At 44.8% G+C, this 24263-nt stretch overlaps 1 protein-coding gene across 4 annotated transcripts in view; it reads right to left on the reverse strand.

The window, feature by feature from the left end:
- Window positions 1-24263, reverse strand: part of N6AMT1 (N-6 adenine-specific DNA methyltransferase 1) — a 44827-nt gene that overhangs the window by 19689 nt on the left and 875 nt on the right. Inside the window, exons 2-8 of one of the 4 annotated variants that reach the window (XR_008848281.1) lie at window positions 22691-22823; window positions 21878-21964; window positions 19277-19367; window positions 12715-12798; window positions 12413-12554; window positions 11249-11439; window positions 6106-6181 (exon numbers count right to left, since the gene is read on the reverse strand). Coding sequence is in view for 3 of the 4 variants with exons in the window: in XM_056542814.1 (XP_056398789.1) it covers window positions 11327-11439; window positions 12413-12554; window positions 12715-12798; window positions 19277-19367; window positions 21878-21964; window positions 22691-22823 (650 nt within the window). In the remaining variant the exon portion in view is untranslated. Of the gene's footprint in view, window positions 1-6105; window positions 6182-10607; window positions 11440-12412; window positions 12555-12714; window positions 12799-19276; window positions 19368-21877; window positions 21965-22690; window positions 22824-24078; window positions 24226-24263 lie in introns of those variants that run through there. The other 3 variants (XM_056542815.1, XM_056542814.1, XM_056542813.1) reach the window with 3 other exon arrangements.

Here is a 24263-nt window from a genome sequence, read left to right on the forward strand (position 1 = left end):
GCATCGCCATTCATCTTTTTTTGTCTTTCTGAGCAACTTGGTGAAGAAAAGGCCTACCTGCTCCAATATTCTGGTCTACAATGTATGGAACTTAAAGGGTTAAGAGGTGCAGCATTAGTCAGTCTCCATCCTCAGGACTGGGAAAATGTAGCCTGCATGCAAAGCAATGCAAATCATGCAAATGAGAAAGACCTGGTGAATTTGCATGAAAAATCTCTCCTCCAAATAGATTTTAAACCGTTTGGGAACCTGATCTCCTCCACCCATGTCAGGCGGTGACTACACAGAGAAGGAATCCAGTCACCCGAACTCCGAGATGATATAATACTACACAACAATAAAGAGACACCTATCAGGACTCGCACCTTCATGCTGCTCCACCATGTGTAGCCTCCGATTCTGAGTATTTTGGGTGTGATATTCTCTTATTCACCTTCTCAATAACACTTTATAGGAGTTGAGCGAAACATTAATTCCTAACTGTCCCTAATCTCCAAGGACAGCTCAGAAGGGTAACTCCACCCAATTGCATAAAAGGGGGCCCTTTCCTCTGTCTTGGTTAAGGTCTGATTGACACTTTGTTGTTAAAGGGGTATTCCGGGCAAAAACATTTTATCCCCTATCCTAGATGTCCGATCGCGGGGGGCCCGCTACTGAGACCCCCCGCGATCTCCCTGCTGAATCTCCAGTTTCGGAAACCTCTGGGTTTCCGGGACTGGGGACATGACGTCACACCACGCCCCCTCCATTCATGTCTATGGGAGGGGGCATGGACATGAATGGAGGGGGCATGGCGTGACGTCCCCAGTCCCGGAGGTTTCCGAAACTGGAGATTCAGCACCAGCATAGAATGCGAGTGCTGCAGGGAGATCGCGGGGGGTCTCAGCAGCGGGCCCCCCGCGATCAGACATCTTATCCCCTATCCTTTGGATAGGGGATAAAATGTTTTTGCCCTGAATACCCCTTTAAGATATTTTTGGTTGGATTATAGACAGTAAGGTAGGGAACAGTGCAGCCCTGAACTGACACCAGCCTTTGTCTCTCTCTCATTTGACCAGCCACCGTTAACTGAAGCCCCCAACTGGGCGACGGTCCCTACACTAACTGTGTCGGGAGAAAAGAGAAGGTCAGACACAGAAAGAATAATCACGAGCAAGCCATAGGGTCCAAACAGGAGAGATATGCAGAGCAAAAATCGGAACTAAAATCAAGAAGAGTAACTAGCAGAGGTGAAGCCTGAAGAACTAGAGTCAGGTCCAAATTGGCACGCAGAAGGCAGGCAAATGGTCCGGTCCAGACAAGCGGTAATATAGCAAAAGGAATGCAAGTGTAGGACACTAATCACAGGCGTCTGTGGCCAGAAGACTCCCATGTTAAAGGTCTTGTCCAGCATTAGAAAAACGTTGCTTCTTTTTTTTGTAAAAACAGCACCACTCCTGTCCACAGGTTCCGTGTAGTACTGCAGCTTAGTCCAATTTACTTTAACAGAGTCAAGCTGCAATACCAGACACAACCTGTGGACAGGAGTGGTGCTATTTTTGAAAACAAGCAGTGTTTTTCTAATCCTAGACAACCCCTTTAAATGCCCCACAGCCATTAAAGATTCTATACCACTCTATGTGAAAGAAAAAAAATTAAGTCATCTGATCTCATAACCACCTAAATGGTTAATTATTATGTCACACAACAGAGAAGACAGCATTTTAGAGTAAAATACATTTACAATGATAAATGTTGGTAAGGATAACAGTTTTGCATTGACTGTTTTAACCATTCCCAAAAATGGATGTTCCCATTACGTATGGATTGTAGAGCCTTACCACTGTAGAACATAATGGTTCATCCAGTACATGGCATGGGCACATTAATGACTGCAAAAACATAGTCAGCCCATTGGCACCACAAAAAACAATTGTGGGGGTGCTGATGGGTATCCACGGCAGTTCTGTGCTATCCAAGTTTAAAATACCCCTTTAAGGGTTACAAACTAATACCCAAAATGGGCCTGAGCTGCAACACAAGATGCAGTCAATGGATAAGGTTGGTGCTGTTTAAATAGGCACTGTCACTTTAAAAAACTATTGACACTGTAGAGACATAAGAAATTAATATTATTCGGAATTCTAAGTCATACATTCTGTATTAGATTTCAAGATCACTGCTTGCTGTTATTCAAAAGAAATACATGTGTCTCTGAAATGATCTTAGTTGCAAAAAAAAAAAGAAAAAAAAAAAAGAATAATCTTTTTGGAGAAGGTTCTGGTTTGGCTGGTAATCCCTAATCAGTTTTTAATCCTCTTTAGGGGGTTCAGCAGTGACCGCCAATAGGTGGCACTATAGAGTCTGTATACTTATTTCCAAGGGAGCATTGCATGGCCTTGGTGGTCTCATTACCCCCTCTGGGCTACTATATTTTAGAAGTCCAATAACTATCGCCCCCTGTTGACAAACAAAGATCAGTATCCAACTACTAAGCTGCTGCATATTCCCCATATTTCAGCTCTTATCGTACATCTTAAGGTGGGAGCAGACCTGGCATTCATGTCACTTTCCAAAACAAAATCCTTTTAAATGGCTTGACCTACATTCCTGACATTCATTTTTCATAAAAATGCCAAGTAATAATGCTTCTAGATTTCATAGGAACAGACATTTTTTTGGTTTGTATGCAAAAGGACTGCGTAACAACATGCCCTTAGTATAAGGGCTGAGTATTAAAAGGGTACTCCGCTGCTCAGCGTTTGGAACAAACTGTTCCGAACGCTGGAGCCGGCAACTTGTGACCTCATAGCCCCGTGCCCTTATGACCTCATAGCCCCGCACCCTCAATGCAAGTCTATGGGAGGTGGCGTGACAGCCCTCACTCCCCCTCCCTTACACTTGTATTGAGGGGGCGGGGCATGATGTCTCAAGCGTGCGAAGTTGTGATGTCACAAAACTCCAGACCCATAGTCGTGATCCTTCAGACACGGATCTCACCCTGTGGTGTCAAAATGATCACAAGAACGGTGAGCAAAAATCCCAGAACCACACGGGGGGGACCTAGTGAATGACCTGTAAAGAGCTGGGACCAAAGTAACAAAGGCTACCATCACTAACACACTACGACGCTAGGGACTCAAATCATGCTGTGCCAGACGTGTCCCCCTGCTTAAGCCAGTACATGTCCGGGCCCGTCTGAAGTTTGCTAGAGAGCATTTGGATGATCCAGAAGAGTATTGGGAGAATGTAATATGGTCAGATGAAACCAAAGTAGAACTTTTTGGTAAAAACTCAACTCGTCATGTTTGGAGGAGAAAGAATGCTGAGTTGCATCCAAAGAACACCATACCTACTGTGAAGCATGGGGGTAGAAACATCATGCTTTGGGGCTGTTTTTCTGCCAAGGGACCAGGAAGACTGATCCATGTAAAGGAAAGAATGAATGGGGCCATGTATCATGATATTTTGAGTAAACCTCCTTCCATCAGCAAGGGCATTGAAGATGAAACGAGGCTGGGTCTTTCAGCATGACAATGATCCCAAACACACCGCCCGGGCAATGAAGGAGTGGCTTTGTAAGAAGCATTTCAAGGTTCTGAGTGGCCTAGCCAGTGTCCAGATCTCAGCCCCATAGAAAACCTTTGGAGGGAGTTGAAAGACCGTGTTACCCAGCAACAGCCCCAAAACATCACTGCTCTAGAGGAGATCTACCTGGAGGAATGGGCCAAAATACCAGCAACAGTGTGTGAAAACCTTGTGAAGACGCACAGAAAACGTTTGACCTCTGTCATTCCCAACAAAGGGTATATAACAAAGTATTGAGATGAACTTTTGCCATTGACCAAATACTTATTTCCCACCATAATTTGCAAATAAATTCTTTAAAAATCAGACATTGTGATTTTATAGATTTTTTTTTTCTAATTATGTCTCTCATAATTGAGTTATACCTATGATGAAAATTACAGGAGCCTCTCATCTTTTTAAGTGGGAGAACATGCACAATTGGTGGCTGACTAAATACTTTTTTGCCCCACTGAACAAACTTGGCAATCTGCTGCCACCTGCTGGCCAAATATCAGACTACAGGACTCCCACTTTCCTACAGCTCCATTCTACAGGATGTACCAAAAATGGTTCTGACTCTACATTACCTTTCTTGGACTGATTCTGAATTACAGCTTGTTTTACACCAAAAAGCTGTGCTCACAATTCTATACAGAAATGTACTTCGCTGGAAAACATCTTATCCCAATTGAGGTGTTTAAATGAGTTCGTCTTCAGGATGTGTTCACATGATGCATTTTATTCTTTGCTTTTTACTGCAAATTGTGCTGTATTTCAGCAGATTTAATAAAATCCACAGCAAAATGGCAGAAAAAAACTGCAGAAACAGAGTGCCTACACAGCCTCAGGGGAGGTATATAACTGCAGTATACAGATAGAGCTGGAGGGGAGAAGAGTGGTCTGTGAGCTGCCTGAAGAGATCTGATAGGTGATGATGTCATCCTGTAGATCACATGAAGTCAGCTGACCCAGGACAGACCACTTCTTCTAACACACACAAAACACGGATTTCCTGTGGGTAAGGCTGGTGATTACATGACCCAGTTACAGTACTGAAAATTATGTATACAGCTGGGCTGGAATGGCAGTGTAGCACTAGTGGAGGTGAGTGTGCATGACATGGGCAAAAAAATGCCCCAAAAACCCTGGTGTGATTCTATAAAACCAGGAACCTGGAGAGTTCTGCTATAAAAGGGCCTTGATAGAAAGTCGGTAACAGGCTTTTACTATTTCACTATTGGCTTAGAGCTAATTTTCCCACGGTCTTTTTAAAGGGGTACTCCGCTGCTCAGCGTTTGGAACAAACTGTTCTGATTGCCAGAGCCGGTAGCTCATGGCATCATAGCCCCGCCCCCTCATGCCATCATGCCCCACCCCCTCAATGCAAGTCTATGGGAGGGGGCATGACATCCGTCATGCCCCTCCCATAGACTTGCATTGAGGGGGTGTGACGCCATGAGGGGGCGCGGCTATGACGTCACGAGCTCCCAGCGCCGGCTGCAGCGTTCGGAACATTTTGTTCCAAATGCCGAGCAGCGGAGTACCCCTTTAAATGAATAGTAAAAATTACAGCATTTTTCTGATAAATAAGGTATAATAATATCCCCCTGAGGAAGTACTTGAAATGCATGTTGGGAAGTAGGGAGCCCATGTCATTATGGGTACGCCATAGATAAAATATCTGTTCATTTGTATGGGGATTGATTGTCTATATATATTTAAAAACTTATATGCAAGGCCATTAAATTCTGATATTGTCTATGTTACACTCATCCTATATTTTAGGACTATATTTATATATTTTGCCTTTCTGCAGTACTTTGTTCTGACCAACACTTGTTACTATATTGTCTTTAGTGTAAAACTATTACATGATCAGACCATATTTTGTATGTGACATTAATTAGAGTATTGACTTTTGCCGTCACGCCCCCTCCTATAGACTTGAATGGAGGGGCGTGGCATCACGAGGGGGCGTGGTCATAACGTCACGTCTCGGAGGCAGCGCCCGGCACAGAATGCCAGGGGGCTGCACCAATATTTTGGTGTCCCAGCGGTGGGACCTCTGCGATCATACACCTTATCCCCTATCCTTTGGATAGGGGGATAAGATGCATAAGGCCGGAATACCCCTTTAACCATTCAATGCTGTACACGGTTTTGGCATTTTGGGATCCATGAATTCAGACCATTCACATAATGCATGTAATTTAAATGTAAATATCTCTTTTGACTTAGTTTTTGGGGTTATAATGATTATTGGGAGTTATTCGAATACATTTAGCTATGCTAGGACTATGGGTTACTAATACATTAAACGAGGACCTTTAAGATGGGTGGATATCTGTGCTATATGGGGAAACCACTAACAAGGGTAAAATTAAGGAACAAAAATTACAAAATACAAACAAGTCTTTTTACTATGAAAAAAGCTTTTCATAAAATAAAAGGAGATAAACATTAAAATTGTAGAGATTTAGTTTTGCCATAATGATAAAGTAAGGCGTTTTCGTTTTTATCTCCTCGCCTTTTAAGAGACGAAAAAATTATTTTATTTTTCCATCCACAGAGCAATGAGAGAGTTTTTTTTCTTGCGGTATCAATTTCACTTTGTGATGACACCTTTATTTTACTATAAAATGTAAAGAAAAAACGAAAATATTACTATTTGTGGAGAAAATTAGAAGAAAAAAATCCCAAAAGCCGGCCATTTTGCAACTTTTGAGAGTTTCATTTTTACAAAGTGCATTTTATGGCAGAACTGACATTTTCTCAATACAATATATACTCTTATACTTTTTGAGCACTTTGTAGTCCATTTTTCTAAGATGTGACATGACCAAAAATCTGTCATTTTGGAGTCTAGTATTGTTTTCCGTTTCCGCTGTTATCCATACGGGAACAGCAATTTTATATTTTAATAGTTCTGACAATTCTGCACACTAGATTCTAGATGTTTATTTTTATCTTATTTTATCCATTTTAAAAATCGGAAGGGTGGGGGTTGGGCGATTTGAAATTTTTAATTAGTGGAGGGGCTTTTTTACATTAAAAACTTTTAAAAAATTATTTTATTTACACTTTTTAGTCGCTGTAGGGAACTATCAAATACAATTGTTACATTGCATTTACTCAGCAATGCCATGCTATTACATACCCCTTTGATCGGTGATCCGCTATTGTCGTCGGACCCGCAAAGAGAGGACTCCGGCTGCCCCAGAGAACGATCAGACCCCCACAGTCACATTGTGGGGGTGTCAATCACCTGGTAAAAGATGCTGCTTCTTTCAGAAACCTCTTAAATGTCACCAGGTTAAAGGAGTACTCCGGAGCCCTGGTACTTAAATAAACCTTTCCAACGATACCTCATTTGTCAAATTTGGCCCAGCCATTCTCTTGTAATTGCCACCTGTAGCAGTAAGCAGCCATGTCATAAAGACTACATTTCCCATGACTCCCTGCGCCAGCTTCCTGTTAGCTGCTGCTCTCTCCCCCTCCTCTCCCCCCCCCCAGGAAATTATAATAAATTATAATAAAGTGACGCCCACAGCTCCTTCCCTTGTGGTTATCTCCTCCCATTATCCCCCTCCCAGCTCATCAGCCCTTTCCATGTGCCCACTAGCCCACTGATCCACCCATCCTTGTGCTCACTAGCCCACTGATCCACCCATCCATGTGCCCACTAGCCCACTGATCAATGTGCCCACTAGCCCACTGATCCACCAATCCATGTGCCCACTAGCCCACTGATCCACCCATCCATGTGCCCACTGATCAATGTGCCCACTAGCCCACTGATCCACCCATCCATGTACCCACTAGCCCACTGATCCATGTGCCCACTAGCCCACTGATCCACCGATCCATGTGCCCACTAGCCCACTGATCCACCCATCCATGTGCCCACTAGCCCACTGATCCACCGATCCATGTGCCCACTAGCCTACTGATCAATGTGCCCACTAGCCCACTGATCCACCGATCCATGTGCCCACTAGCCCACTGATCCACCCATCCATGTGCCCACTAGCCTACTGATCAATGTGCCCACTAGCCCACTGATCCACCCATCCATGTACCCACTAGCCCACTGATCCATGTGCCCACTAGCCCACCCATCCATGTGCCCACTAGCTCACTGATCCACCGATCCATGTGCCCACTAGCCCACTGATCCACCCATCCATGTGCCCACTAATCAATGTGCCCACTAGCCCACTGATCCACCTATCCATGTGCCCACTAGCCCACTGATTCATGTACCCACTAGCGCAGTGTTTCCCAACCAGGGTGCCTCCAGCTGTTGCAAAACTACAACTCCCAGCATGCCCGGACAGCCTTCGGCTGTCCGGGCATGCTGGGAGTTGTAGTTTCGCAACAGCTGGAGGCACCCTGGTTGGGAAACACTGCACTAGCGGCGTCACAAGAATGCCGCAGCACTACGCAAATAGCGTAGGGCTAACGTAGGCAGCGATAGGAGCCTAGCGTTAGCCCTACGCTATTTGCATGCGCAAAATAAATTAACTTTGGGGGGGAGTAGCCGACTCCGGGCGGGGAGGCCGGTGCAGCCCGCAGTGACTCATGGGAGCGATGAGTCACCGGGCGAAGATGGCGGCGGATCAAGAAGAAATACAGGTCGAGCGTCATCAAAAGACCCAGCTTCCGGCCGGAGAGAAAAGCGAGGAGAAGACCGGGAAGAAGACCATATGGAAAACGTGAGTATATTAGAATGTTATATAACTTTGCCTCATGCTCCAACTCCCCCATAAAAGGTTAGCTCCGGAGTACTCCTTTAATGACAGACATTACCATGATCGATGATAGTGTTTTTTTTCTTCTCACTTCTATGCACTCACATCTATGTAGCTTCAGCGCTCACTTCATAGACTCTCTGTACAATACAACATGCATGTACATCGCTGTGCGCTAAGGACCAGGCAACAGCGACGAAAATGAATGTCACATGTCCTCAAGGGGGTTATCAGGGCCGGATTTAGGCTTAGCTTGACCCTGGGCAAGACTCTGGAGACTCTTTCCTAGGACTGTATCCACCTTTTCCAGCCCACGGGAGCACCGGAAAGCTGAACTTATTTACTCAGGAAAAGTCATCAACTGCCGAGCCGAGAAGTTCGTGACGAATCGAATTTACTGTAAGTTCGCTCATCTCTAATTCTCATATACAGAAAAATAAGAGTTCAGAATAGTAAAATTTTATATTTTTGTATAGTTCCCCCACATTAGGTTGGCAGCAAAGTTCCCCCACATTAGGTTGTAGTTCTCCCACATTAGGTTGGCAGCACAGTCCCTCCACATTAGGTTGTAGTTCTCCCACATTAGGTTGGCAGCATAGTCCCCCCACATTAGGCTGGTAGTATAGGTCCCCCCCACATTAGGTGCAGTATAGTTCCCCCACAGAGATACAGCCTTTAGCCATATACAGTGTATGGCTGGAGGCTGTATGTCTGTGTACTGCCTCACTTCAGTGCTCCATCCACCGCTCCTCCGGTCAGGGGTCATGATCTACTGCTATGGCCTATAAACCATAGCAGTAGGTCCCGGGACCGGAGGAGAGGTGGTCAGAGCACCGAAGATGATGTGCCGCTGGTAACTTACCATGCTGGCCAACGCACGTCCTCCTCCTCGATGCTCCGCTCCTCCGTTCCTATGGGTGCACGCACAGAACGTCAGTGACGCCCCTGCGTGCGCTACCTCTCGGCGGCCCCTGCATTTTTTAAGTTAACACGGGGCCGCAGAACAGTAACCGGGACATCCTGATGTCGGGACACAGGGACCCCCCCCCCTCCCCCTGATCTGCCACTGAGCAGCCCGCAGGGGGCCCCCTGGGGGATGGGGTTATTGCAGGATAATTAATGGATTTCTTTTATTTAGCAAAATCTATAAATTAATCTTTTTATTTTTTATGCTTGTTATAGACAACAACTTTATTCTTGCTTGAATAAAATAAAAAAATATTAAATAAGCTCGACTAAAAGTAGGACAAACCAACCAGACTCCTGCATGGTTAAAGGAGTATTCCATGAAAAAATATATATTTTTTTTCATATGAACTGGCTCCATAAAGTTAAACAGATTTGTAAATTACTTCTATTAAAAAATCTTAATCCTTCCAATTTTTTTTAAATGGAATACCCCTTTAATGTCCATGTCTGCATATCACATTCATGGGGTTGCCCAAGTTTTTTATTCCCAGGTTACAAGGGTATATGGGCACGTCCCACAATCCCAATTACTGGAAAATGTTTAATTCCGTCAGACAACCCCTTTAACAAAATGCACCTTCATATATTGTTCATGTGATATTAAAAAAGCACACAAAGATGCAAAGGATCAGCTATATCAGCTACACGTAAAAGATGACAGCTGAAATCTTTCAAAGACAACTTTTCATATATCAATAGCAATCTCTATATCTACATACCGTATTTTTCGCCCTATAGGACGCACCGGCGTATAAGACGCACCCTATTTTTAGGTGCAAAATCTAAAAAATTTTAGATTTTAAACCCAATAGTGGTCTTCAACCTGCGGACCTCCAGATGTTGCAAAACTACAACTCCCAGCATGCCCGGACAGCCGTTGGCTGTCCGGGCATGCTGGGAGTTGTAGTTTTGCAACATCTGGAGGTCCGCAGATTGAAGACCACTGGTATAGGAGGTAATACTCACGTGTCCCCGCCGCTCCAGACCCGTCACCGCTGCCCTGGATGTCGCTCTATCGCTGTCGCCGTGTCCCCGGAAAGTCTCTGCTGCCGGCCGGGTATCCTCGCTCTCCGTCGCCGCCATCACGTCGTTACGCACGCCGACTCACGTATGCGACAACGTGATGACGAGGAAGGAGAGCGCCGGCCATACAGGGGATCCCTGAACGGAGAAGACATCGAGGAGGCAGGTAAGGTCCCTCCCGGTGTCCTGTAAGCACTAACCCGGCTATTCAGTCGGGCTGTTCGGGACCGCCGCGGTGAAATCGCGGCGGTCCCGAACAGCCCGACTGACCAGCCGGGTTAGTGTCACTTTCCCTTCAGACACGGCGGTCAGCTTTGATCGCCGCGTCTGAAGGGTTAATACAGGGCATCACCACGATCAGTGATGTCCTGTATTAGTCGCGGGTCCCGGCCGTTGATGGCCGCAGGGACCGCCGCGATAGGGGTGTATTCGCCGTATAAGACGCACCGACTTTTTAAGAAAAAGTGCGTCTTATACGGCGAAAAATACGGTATATATGCAAAATGCCTCTTTCTCCACTTCTCAGGCTACTTTCCATGACCCCATTATTCACTAAAAAACATGTCTTACAATTAATGAGCTCACTAAAGTATCAGGTAACAGCTGCCTGTGGAAGTCTATGGAGAGGAGAGAAGGGGAGAGACACACAAGGACAGGCTAAAGCAAGCTCTCCCCTTGAATCACAGCTTTCACTGCTCAGAATTTCTCTATAAAGTCCTCCATATGACTGTTGCTTTTCAGCGTGTGCTACAGGGATATACATGAAAGCACAATCTCTTCTATGTGTAAGCAGTGTATGGGAGACATCATCCCATCTAGTCTACACCCACTAGCTAAAAACTAGAGATGAAACCTGCATAGGAGAAAACGGATGAAAAATACCATACATGTTCTATAATGGACAGAAATAGTGCTGATCCTCATGTACAGACAAGGACGGCTTATCCTGAAGTTACCTAAAAGTTCAGGTAAAATCAAGCAGCCAATTAAATACATTCCTCTTAGAGGATACTCGGAAGTCACTACATTCCGTGTCAGTCTGTAGGTCTCCAGAATTTTAAAACCATAAGATGTTCTCTTCCCGCTTGTCTAGAAAGCACCTTGGATCCCCGTAATCCGTATATATTCATTTTTGCCAGGATGTCATCTGAAAGCAGTAACAGCCTATGTAAGTATAACACTAAGATGTGACAAGTGCAGCATGTAATAAAGTAATAGGCCATAGAATAAAGGCCTACAGCAGGATGACGTTAAAGGGGTACTCCGGTGGAAAACTTTTTTTTTTTTTTTTTTAATCAACTGGTGCCAGAAAGTTAAACAGATTTGTAAATGACTTCTATTAAAAAATCTTAATCCTTCCAGTACTTATTAGCTGCCGAATACTACAGAGGAAATTATTTTGTTTTTGGAACACAGAGCTCTCTGCTGACATCACGAGCACAGTTCTCTCTGCTGACATCTCTGTCCATTTTAAGAACTGTCCAGAGTAGGAGAAAATCCCCATAAAAAAACATATTCTGCTCTGGACAGTTCCTAAAATGGACAGAGATGTCAGCAGAGAGCACTGTGCTCGTGATGTCAGCAGAGAGCACTGTGGTCATGATGCCAGCAGAGAGCTCTGTGTTCCAAAAAGAAAATAATTTCCTCTGTAGTATTCAGCAGCTAAAAAGTACTGGAAGGATTAATGTTTTTTAAATAGAAGTAATTTACAAATCTGCTTAACTTTCTGGTACTAGTTGATAAAAAAAAAATTAAAAAAAACGTTTTCCACCGGAGTACCCCTTTAAAAGGGTATTCCGGCATTCTGTGCTGGGCGCTGCCTCTGAGACGGGGACGTGACGTCACGCCACGCCCCCTCCATTCATGTCTATGGGAGGGGGCGTGACGGCCGTCACGCCCCCTCCCATAGACATGAATGGAGGGGGGTGTGACGTGACATCACTAGGGTGCGTGACAGTGACGTCACGTCCCCGTCTCGGAAGCAGCGCCCGACACAGAATGCCGGGGGGCTGCATGCAGATCGCGGGGGTCCCCAGCGGCGGGAACATCTTATCCCTTATCCTTTGGATAGGGGATGAGATGTATAAACCCGGAATACCCCTTTAAGCAAAACATCTCACCTGGGTCGTTCTCTTTCAGGACAAGTAAGTATAACAAGCCTTTCATAGACAGGAGTTTGGGAACCACAGGAAGGAATCTGTCTATAACTTCACGACCATTTTTACCTCCAGCCCAGGCTGCCTCGATTCCATTACTTCCTACCTAGAAAATAAAATCCTATTTTTAAATCAGATCTGTCTGACACTTTTGTTACCTTAGAAGGAACCGTCAGCATTGGATGTACCAGGTAACCAACAATACCATGCAGTGCATAGTGGAATATACAACATGTTCCATGTATTAGTATTTGGCACATACACACCTCTTCTGAAGGGGTCACCACATAAGGAGGGTTAAAGAGAATAAGGTCAACTTGTCCTTGTAATCGTGGAAGTAATCCTTCGACCTGCAATAGGAACACATATTATGAACATTACTGTCTATTTAACACGTCTCTACAGTGAGCACTGGGCTGAATTGCCATTTGCCATATGGAACAACTTATTAATATTATAATAAAAAAATAAAATAAAAAAAACTACATGTATATCATGGCAGCATTAGGGTGAGCCTGCTCCATACACTGCAGGTGCCAGGTGTTAAAGGGGTACTCCACTGGAAAACATTTATTTTTTTTAAATCAACTGGAGCCAGAAAGTTAAAGAGGGGTTATCCAGGAAAAAAACTTTTTATATATATCAACTGGCTCCAGAAAGTTAAACAGATTTGTAAATTACTTCTATTAAAAAATCTTAATCCTTTCAATAATTATCAGCTGCTGAAGTTGAGTTGTTGTTTTCTGTCTGGCAACGGTGCTCTCTGCTGACATCTCTGCTTGTCTCGGGAACTGCACAGAGTAGAAGAGGTTTGCTATGGGGATTTGCTTCTAAACTGGGCGGTTCCCGAGACACGTGTCATCAGAGAGCACTTAGACAGAAAAGAACAACTCAATTTCATCAGCTCATAAATACTGAAAGGATTAAGATTTTTTTTAATAGAAGTAATTTACAAATCTGTTCAACTTTCTGGAGCCAGTTGATCTATAAAAAAAAAAAAGTTTTTTCCTGGATAACCCCTTTAAACAGATTTGAAATTTACTTCTATTAAAAAAAATCTTAATCCTTCCAGTACTTATCAGCTGCTGTATGCTCCACAGGAAGTTATTTTCTTTATGAATTTCCTTTCTGCCTGACCACAGTGCTCTCTGCTGACAACTCTGTCCATAGCATAGCAGGATAGGTTTTCTATGGGGATTTTCTCCTGCTCTGGACAGTTCCTGACATGGACAGAGGTGTCAGCAGAGAGCACTGTGGTCAGACAGAAAAGAAATTCAAAGTAACTTCCTGTGGATCATAACAGCAGCTGATAAGTACTGGAAGGGTTAAGATTTTATTAATAGAAGTCATTTACAAACCTGTTTAACTTTCTGGCACCAGTTGATTTAAAAAAAATAATTTTTTCCAGTGGAGTACCCCTTTAACTACAGCTAACACAGTCACTGGCTGGGATCAGAGATAACTCCAATCCCAGATTTTTAAAACCTTAGATGCAACCAATAGCAACCACAATATCTAGGTGGTTAGATAAGGTGGGCTCTTCTGTTTGCAGGGTGGTTTTGTCATGGCAGTCAGGTGCCTAGTGTGGGCTTCCAGGTCTACCCCAGGTCGATCCCGCCACTGTCAGTCATTTATCCCTTTAGATGCCGAGATCAATGCCGATGACGGCATCTAAATTCTTGTTTTAAATTCTTGTATTAAAACAAGTATGAAAATAAAAATATTTATATAAAAAAAATGGGCTATGTCCTCAAGGGGTTAAAATATATAATTTTCCCATAATTGCTTTATTCTTGTCGCTTTACCTCCCCGGAAAAAAATAAATAAAAATTTAACCATGAGCATTTACAAAGCCCCCCATGGTGCCAGAACAGTGGACACCCACATGTGACACCATTTTGGAAACTAAACCCCTCAGAGAATGTAATAAGGGGTGCAGTGAGCATTTACACCCCACTGGCGTTTGATAGATCTTTGGAACAGTGGGCTGTGCAAATGAGGGGTGTAAATGCTCATTGTACCCCTTATTACATTCTGTGAGGGGTTTAGTTTCCAAAATGGGGTCCATTGTTCTGGCACCAGGGTGGCTTTGTAAACACACGTGGCCTTCAATTCCGAACAAATTCTCTCTCCAAAAGCCCAATGGCGCTCCTTCTCTTCTGAGCATTGTAGTTCGCCCGCCGAGCACTTTATATCCACACATGGGGTATGTTGTTAGGCTGCTTTCACACTATAAAATTCATCCGTTTTAAAGATCCGGTTGATGTTCCGTTATGAAAACCCTGAAAATTGGCCATTAAACATCTGTTAGAAAATCCCATACGTCCGTTAGAAAATCCCATTATAGTCTATGGGATTTTTAGATTATCCGTTTTAATCCGTTATAGTCCGTAATTAATAACGGATGTTATTTTGTGACGGAAGAAATAGTGCATGCACCATTTCTTCCGTTCATTCTTCCGTCACAAAATAACGTCCGTTATTAATAACGGACTATAACGGATAATGTAAAAATCTCATAGACTATAATGGGATTTTCGAACGGATGTTTAATGGCCAATTTTCAGGGTTTTCATAACGGAACATCAAACGCAACTTTTAAAAGGATGAATTTTATAGTGTGAAAGCAGCTTTACTCAAGAGAAATGGGGTTACATATTTTGGGGGGCTTTTTTTCCCCTATATTCCTTTATGAAAATGAAAAATTTAGGGTAACTCCAGCATTTTAGTTTAAAAAAATGTATTTTCTTCATTCAACACTTGTGGGATGTTAAGGCTCACTATACCCCTTGTTACGTTCCGTGAGGGGTGTAGTTTCCAAAATGGGATCACACGTGGGTATAAATTTTTTTGCGCTTCTGTCAGAACCGCTGTAAAATCAGTAACCCCTGTGCAAATCACCAATTTAGGCCTCAAATGTACATTGTGCGCTCTCACTCCTGAGCCTTGTTGTGCGCCCGCAGAGCATTTTACGCCCACATATAAGGTATTTCCGTACTCAGGAGAAATTGTGTTACAAATTTTGGGGGTCTGTTTTTCCTTTTACCTCTTGTGAAAATAAAAAGTATGGGGCAACACCAGAATGTTAGGGTAGACCCCAACTTTTCCTTTTCATAATTTCATATTCAAAATTTGTAACCCAATTGCTCCCGAGTACGGAAATACCCCATATGTGACCCTAAACTGTTTCCTTGAAATACGACAGAGCTCCGAAGTGAGAGAGCGCCATACGCATTTGAGGACTAAATTAGGGATTGCATAGGGGTGGACATAGGGGTTTTCTACGCCAGTGATTCCCAAACAGGGTGCCTCCAGCTGTTGCTCAACTCCCAGCATGCCTGGACAGTCAGTGGCTGTCCGGAAATGCTGGGAGTTGCTATTTTGCAACAGCTGGAGGCTCCGTTTTGGAAACACTGCCGTACATTTTTCATTTTTATTGAGGGGGAAGGGGGTGTACATGTTCAGTTTTACCCTTTATTATGTGTTAGTGTAGTGTAGTGTTTTTAGGGTACATTCACACAGGCGGGGGTTTGCGGTGAGTTTCCCGCTAGGAGTTTGAGCTGCAGCAGCAAATTTTCCGCAGCTCAAACTTGAAGCAGGAAACTCACTGTAAACCCCCGCCTGTGTGAATGTACCCTGTGCATTCACATGGGGGGGCAAACCGCCAGCGGTTGCAAAACTACAACTCCCAGCATGCACTGACAGACCATGCATGCTGGGAGTTGTACTTTTGCAACAGCTGGAGGCACACTGGTTGGAAAACCTTCTGTTAGGTTCTGTTACCCAACTCAGTATTTTCCAACCAGTGTGCCTCCAGCTGTTGCAAAACTACAAGATTTAGTTATACAACAGCTGGAGGTACGCAACTAAACAGCAAACAGCTGTCTTGCCATGCTGGGAGTTGTAGTTTTGCAACATCTGTAGGGCTACAGTTTAGAGACCATTGTATAGTGGTCTCCAAACTGTAGCCCACCAGATGTTGCTAGGCAACAACTCACCGGCTTCCGTAGGATCGCCGCACCAGGGAGCCGCACGTCATTGCCGATCGCCGCTGGTAAGTGACCTCCGGTATCGTTCCCCGCCGGTTCTCCCATTCTGCCCGTACTACAGTGGGTGGGCAGAGCGGGAGAACCGAACTTTAACACCCCCCCCCCCATCTGCTATTGGTCGGTTGCTTCTTACCGACCAATAGCAGGGATAGGAGGGGCGCCACCTCACTCCTATCCTTTCAGGGGGATCGTGGGTGTCTTGGACAGCCCCGATCCCCCTAATTTTCTGGGTCACCGGAGACCCGTATGACCCGGAATCGCCGCAGATCACCAGTCTGAATTGTCTCAGGACCCCCCTCAGCGATGTGCCGGGATGCCTGCTGAATGATTTCAGCAGGCATCCCGGTCCGGTCCACCGACCGGCTAGCACCGAAATTCCCACGGGCCTACGGGTATGCCCTCAGTCCTTAAGGGGTTAAAAAGACAAAAACAACAACAACCAAACATGATCAAAAAGTCCCAGCTACCTCAAAATAGTACCAATAAATATTAGAAATTTCTGGAAGCCTCCCAGTCTCTGGCTGGGAGCACATGGTAAGTGAGCCTTTCACATCTGTTCACACTGGTGTGGTGCGGGGCGGCATCCATTGCTGCCCTGGCGCTGTGTCTGTGGGGAGGTGCGGCCCAGGGACTGGTTTGAGTGGCATTGGGGCTGCTCTGCCGGTGGGTCGTTCCCCCTGTGGGCACTGGTGTTGGGGCCGCCACTCAGTGCTGCGCCATTTTATGCCAGGGATGTTAGGGACCCACTACTTACAGGTGGCTGTGACGTGGCGAGTGGGCTTGTACTTTATAATCATAAAGTACACTAATAACCTGTTAGTTTAATAAATGTTGCTGAGAAGCCTTAGATCAAGGTGCATGTTGTGGATGTGAGACCATGTCTGTTTTTTGCTCTAGTTGAATTCACAAATATTAGAAATCACAGAGCAAAAATTACCCTTATATTGCTCCATAAAAGAAAAAATATATATAGTTATAGGGATCAGCAATTTTTTTTATTTGCGTTTGTAATTTTTATAGCAAAACATAATAAATAGGAAGTGGCATGGTACTTTTTTAGAGCAATTCTGTTTGGAAGTGGTTACATTGAAATCAATGGGAGCTTGAAAAAGAAAACTCCTTAAAAGAAAAAAGCATCCAAAACCAACCTTGTGACCATACTCTAACTGCAGGGTACACCCATTAAAAACGAAACCCTTCAAGAAAAACACGTCCCGCACCATTTGCAAATATTCTATCTAGGGCAAAATAAAATAAAATCTGCTTTATAAAACTATAAGAAACCTCAAATAGTTTATATAATAGCAAAATACTATACAGTGATCCCTCAACTTACAATGGCCTCAACATACAATAGTTTCAACATACGATGGTCTTTTCTGGACCATTGTAACTTGAAACCAGACTCAACATACAATGCTACAGACAGTCCAGATCTGCGAAACGTATCAATGGCTGAAAGAACTGACCAATCAGAATGGACATTTACACCTGTACTACTGAAGTGCATGCACTGACTGTCTGGTAGTGCCCCCTATAGTACAGGGAGGTATTGCATATTCTGTACTACTCTTTACCTGTGCCAAGGTTAGCTGCTCCTTTGGACACTAAGTAAGGGCGGCTCCATTTTGCGTGTACTGTACAGGACCGTGAAGAAGCTCCTGTCCCCTATATAGACCAGTCTTTCCCAACCAGGGTGCCCCCAGCTGTTGCAAAACTACAACTCCCAGCATGCCTGGACAGCCTTTGGCTGTCCAGGCATGCTGGGAGTTGTAGTTTTGCAACAGCTGGAGGCACCCTGGATGGGAAACACTGACACAGACAGTGATTACAGCTCCCAGCAGATCTTTCTTACTTCTATATGTAAGGATTTGCTTTATCTATATTAGTTATCTACTTTATTTTTTTTAATCCTCACTATTTTTCCATTTTCGGATGACATTTTGGGGGGGCTTCAAAACCAATTACCAGGTTTCCATAGAGTTATGGTCTCAACATACAATGGTCGTCCTGGAACCAATTAATATTGTAACTTGAGGGACGACTGTATATTATCTGTTGTCTGCTGCAATGACTATTAGGGTAGGTTCGCACTGAGTAATTAGCGCGGAATTCTGCGAACGGAGATTCAGTTTAAATGACGTAGTGTGAACATACCCTTAAAGAACCCTACAGTATTCTAAAGGTCTACAGCAGTGTTTCCCAACCAGTGTGCCTCCAGCTGTTGCAAAACTACAAGCTGCAAAAGAGTATGCTGGGAGTTGAAGTTGGGCAACAGCTGGAGGCACACTGGTTGGGAAACACTGATTTACAGTTGTTCACATTGTTCTGTTGCCCACTAGGGGCACTGTACAATAGAAGTCTATGGATTAGGAATCTCATTATTGCCTTGGTCATGACTAGAGATGAGCGAACTTACAGTAAATTCGATTCGTCACGAACTTCTCGGCTCAGCAGTTGATGACTTATCCTGCATAAATTAGTTCAGCTTTCCGGTGCACCGGTGGGCTGGAAAAGGTGGATACAGTCCTAGGAAAGAGTCTCCTAGGACTGTATCCACCTTTTCCAGCCCACGGAAGCACCTGAAAGCTGAACTAATTTATGCAGGATAAGTCATCAACTGCCGAGCCGAGAAGTTCGTGACGAATCGAATTTACTGTAAGTTCGCTCATCTCTAGTCATGACAGCTCAAATTCTGTGAAAACAATGTCCCTTTTCAAGTGCAAAAATACACACTTTTTAGATTTTACAATGTATCAATGCATAGGTGCTTGCTTACCAAGTCAGTAACAATCACGTCCACGTGCACCGAGTTGACCCGTGCGGTCTCCATTGTGCATAAAGCTGCGATAGGATTGATATCTGTACATCTAAAATCAGAATCAGAAAAATACTAAAATTGTGTAGATTTTTGGTTACCTAGTTCAACCATGCTGCATACATAAAGATTGCACCTAGGACTTTGTAGCTGCTCCAAAATGTATCAATTGGTCAATTAATCAGCAAATGTGTTGCAATTTCTACTTCATGTGATGCATCTAAAATTAAGCTATTTCACCAATCAGTTCTCGTGGGTCTGGCTTCTGAAAATCCGTCTAACAACTGTATAAGATGGTAGAGTATTTCGTAACGCCCACGCGTAAGAATCGGCATCTGAATAAATATGAGCAGCAGACGCTCTGAAGGTCTTCATACACCTTAAAGGGGTACTCCGTCCCTAGACATCTTATTCCCTATGCAAAGGATGGGGGATAAGATGTCTGATCGCTTGGGTCCCGCCGCTGGGGACCCCTGCAATGCCAGCTGCGGCAGCCCAGACATCCGGTGCACGGAGTGAACTTCGCTCAGTGCCAGATGACTGGCGTTGCGGGGCGGAGGCTCGTGATGTCACGGTCACGCCCCCACTTGTGACGTCACAACCATGTCCCCTCAATGCAAGTCTATGGAAGGGGGCATGACCTCCTCTCCTCCCATAGAATTGCATTGAGGAGGTGTGGCCGTGACGTCACGAGCTGGGTGCGGCCGTGATGCCACAAGCCTCCGGTAACAGTAAGTATCATTTCCACCTGTGTCCCCCTCACTACAAGCCAATACTAATAGGTTAGTGTGGGTGATACTGATGACAGATTCCCTTTAATTGTCTAATCACACGTACAGTATTCTGCGCAGATTTAATGAGGATTTTCTGCTGCAGATTTCAAGGTAAACTGAATGACTGAACACAGCTTGAAATCCTGTGCATCAAATCTGTGCAGAATACTGTACGTGTGAATAGACCCTAAAAGGGGGTACTCTGCCGAAAACATCTCATCCCCTATTCAAAGGATAGGGGGTGTGGCGGATGTAGTCGCCAATCATCCAGCACAGATGACTGGGGTGCCGCACCGGAGACCGCAATCAGACATCTCATCCCCTATCCTTTGGATTGGGTATAATATGTTTTTCGTCAGAGTCCCCCTTTAAAGAAATACCTCAATGTTAGCTACCGTATATACTCGAGTACAAGCCGAGTTTTTCAGCACGATTTTTCGTGCTGAAAACGCTCCCCCTCGGCTTATACTCGAGTGAACTCTCCGCATGTCAATCCCTTCATCAGTGGTCTTCAACCTGCGGACCTCCAGATGTTGCAAAACCACAATTCCCAGCAAGCCCGGACAGCCATCGGCTGTCCGGGCATGCTGGGTGTTGTAGTTTTGAAACCTCTGGAGGTCCGCAGGTTGAAGCCCACTGCGGCGGCCTTCGTCATCATCCAGCCCCCCCCCATTTTGTTTTGTACTCACCTCCCCTCAGCGGGAAGTTAGGGTGAGCTGTTCCGGGCCATCTATGCTGCAGGGACCATCCGGTGGGGAGGGTTAGTCATTGCAGGCTGTCCATTTTCACCGGGGGGGGGCATCTTCTACGCGCTTCGGGCCCGGCCCCGGAGTAGAGACGTTGCCTTGACGACGACGCACAGGAACGTACATGCGCAACGTCCCTGTGCGTCGTCGTCAAGGCAACGTCACTAGTCCAGGCCCGAAGAAGAGACCCCCCCGGTGAAAATGGACAGCCTGCAACGACTAATCCTCCCCACCGGACGGTCCCTGCAGCATAGATGGCCCGGACCAGCTCACCCTAAATTCCCGCCGAGGGGAGGTGAGTACAAAACAAAAGGGGAGGGGGGGGGGCTGGATGATGATGAAGGCTGCAGTAGTCTTCAATCTGCGGACCTCCAGAGGTTTCAAAACTACAACTCCCAGCATGCCCGGACAGCTGATGGCTGTCCGGGCATGCTGGGCGTTGTAGTTTTGAAACATCTGAAGGTCCGCAGGTTGAAGACCACTGATGAAGGGATTGACAGGTGGTGATGATGAAGGGGGGGGATGATGACGGGGGTCTGGATGATGACGGGGGTCTGGATGATGACGGGGGTCTGGATGATGACGGGGGTCTGGATGATGAATAGGGGGGATGATGACGGGGGTCTGGATGATTACATGGGGGGATGTTTATTTCTCACCCTAGGCTTATAGTCGAGTCAATGACTTTTCCTGGGTTTTTGGGGTAAAATTAGGGGCCTCGGCTTATACTCGAGTATATACGGTACTCGAGTATATACGGTACAAAGAAATTGTCTCATCACAGGAAACATCTTCAGAGGGCAGAATCCCCAACAAGTAGCTGACTGTGCCAGGGACGCTGCCATCTCTTGTTGGTATGTCATGTAGTCTCTCATACAGCCACTGGCATGATAGATATGCGGCACAAGTTTAGGTTGGTTTATAGCAGGCAGTCCCGTCTATGACCTCTCCCTGTCCGGGTACAACCTCTTTTATGGCCCTGGACCTAATCTTTCACTTCTGTTCATTGTTTATTTACTGAAAAAGAGGGAAAATACACTTACAGGTACCAAGCTTTAGGTCCAATAAGCGACGCCACAAATGCCGTTACCACCCCGGATCCACAGCCAATTTCTAGGCATATCTCAACTCTGAAAAAGAAGCAGAAAAGTAATAGTTATGATAGCACTGGGCTCACCAACATTGGCCAAGTTTACCATTAAATGGGCACTGCCAGCTCCATATGATTGCCTATGTAATTCCTAACAGTTTTTATATCACTTCATTGATCAATAACTCCTTACCCTAAAGCAGGGGTCTCAAACTGGTGGCCCTCCAGATTTTGCAAAACTTCAACTCCCAGCATGGCCAGACAGCCGTTACATGTTGTTCGGGCATTTATATTACTTCTATATAAAAATCTTAATCCTTCCAGTACTTATTAGCTGCGTTATACTCCACAGGAAATTGTGTAGTTCTTACCACAGTGCTCTCTGCTGCCACCTCTGTCCATGTCAGGAACTGTCTGGAGCAGGAGCAAATTTCCATTGCAAAACTATTCTGCTCTAGACAGTTCCTGAGATAGACAGAAGTGGCAGCAGAGAGCACTGTGGTCAGACTGGAAATAACTACACAACTTCCTCTGGAGCATACAGCAGCTAATAAGTACTGAAAGGATTAAGATTTTATTTTTTATTTTATAGATGTTATTTACAAATCTGTAAAACTTTCTGGTACCAGATTTGAAAAGATTTTTTTCTTCTCCAGAGTACCCCCTTTAGCCCATAAACAAGCACCGATCTATAAGATTGGTGGTTATTACCGGCACAAGTCCGGGCTTATAGTAACATTATTGGGTGATTATAATATAGAATTACCCAGATTTCAGCTCCTCCGCCTCCTTCTCCAAGGCATCAATCAGAAGGAAAGTGTCCTCAGCCGGGTCATAGACTTCAGTAAAGGCTCCTTGGCAAACATGGGAGTACAGCGGGGTGGGGAGCATGCTGCAGCCTGAAAGATAAAGGTAATCACAGAGAGCCCAAGATGGCACTACAACTCCCAGCATGGCCTGAGAGCATTCTGCATTACACGCTGCGCCTCCGCACACAAGCTTGAAGTTAAAGGGGTACTCCAGTGGAAAACTTTTTTTTCTCTTTTAAATGAACTAGTGCCAGAAAGTTAAACAGATTTGTAAAGGACTCCTATTAAAAAAATCTTTACCCTTCCAGTACCTATTAGCAGCTGTATGCTACAGAGGAAATTCTTTTATTTTTGAATTGTCCACAGTGCTCTCTGCTGACACCTCTGTCCATGTCAGGAACTGTCCAGAGCAGCATAGGTTTGCTATGATGATTTTCTCCTGCTCTGGAAAGTTCCTGATACGGGCATCAGGTGTCAGCAGAGAGCACTGTGGACAAGACAAAAAAAGAAATTCAAAAAGAATTTCCTCTGTAGCATACAGCTGCTAAAAAGTACTGGAAGGATAAAGATGTTTTAATAGAAGTCATTTACAAATCTGTTTAACTTTCTGGCACCAGTTGATTAAAAAAAAAATGTTTTCCACCGGAGTACCCCTTTAAATGTCATCAGATTAGTTACATACACATTAATTTCGAGATATTGTTGTAGTACAAAGTTCCTCCAACCTGTGGCTAAAACTACAACTCCCAGCATCTCAAGTTGTCAGGGCATGATGAGAGTTGTAGTTTGAAACAGCTGGAGAGCCACAGGTTGGAGAACAATGATCTAAAGCAGTGTTTCCTAACCAGTGCGCTTCAAACTGTTGCAAAACTACAACTCCCAGCATGCTAGGCTGTCGGAGCATGCGGGGCGTTGTAGTTATAAACAGCTGGAGAGACTCAGGATGGGGAGCAATGTTCTAGATGAGTGTTTCCCAACCAGTTTGTCTCCAGCTGTTGCAGAACTACAACTCCCAGCATGCCCGGACAGCCAAAGGCTGTCCGGGCATGCTGGGAGTTGTAGTTTTGCAAACACTGTTTTTAGACCATTGCACACATGTTCTCCATAAATATAAATATATATATATATATAAATATATATATATATATATATATATATATATAAATAAATTCAGGTGTATGTTGTATGTCAGTGTTTCCCAACCAGGGTGCCTCCAGGTGTTACAAAACTACAATTCCCAGCATGCCTGGACAGACTTTGGTTAAGCAGGCATGCTGGGAGTTGTAGTTTTGCAACATCTGGAGTCACCCTAGTTGGGAAACACTGTTGTATGTAAACCAAGTACCTGTAGTGACCGTGGGTGGACAGAGCCCCACCGAGCGGCCGAAGCTAGGGTTAGCAGCATTGAAAGTGTACGCACACTCCTCCGTCCAGCTCTCCTTTGCCCATGTTCAGACTGCTAGCGAAAACCCGCGGTATCCCGCGCATGCGCACTACGCAGCCGAAGCCTGGGTGAGTACACCTCGGTAC

The sequence above is a fragment of the Hyla sarda genome, chromosome 10 (genome assembly GCF_029499605.1).
Source record: "Hyla sarda isolate aHylSar1 chromosome 10, aHylSar1.hap1, whole genome shotgun sequence".
Lineage (NCBI taxonomy): Eukaryota > Metazoa > Chordata > Amphibia > Anura > Hylidae > Hyla > Hyla sarda.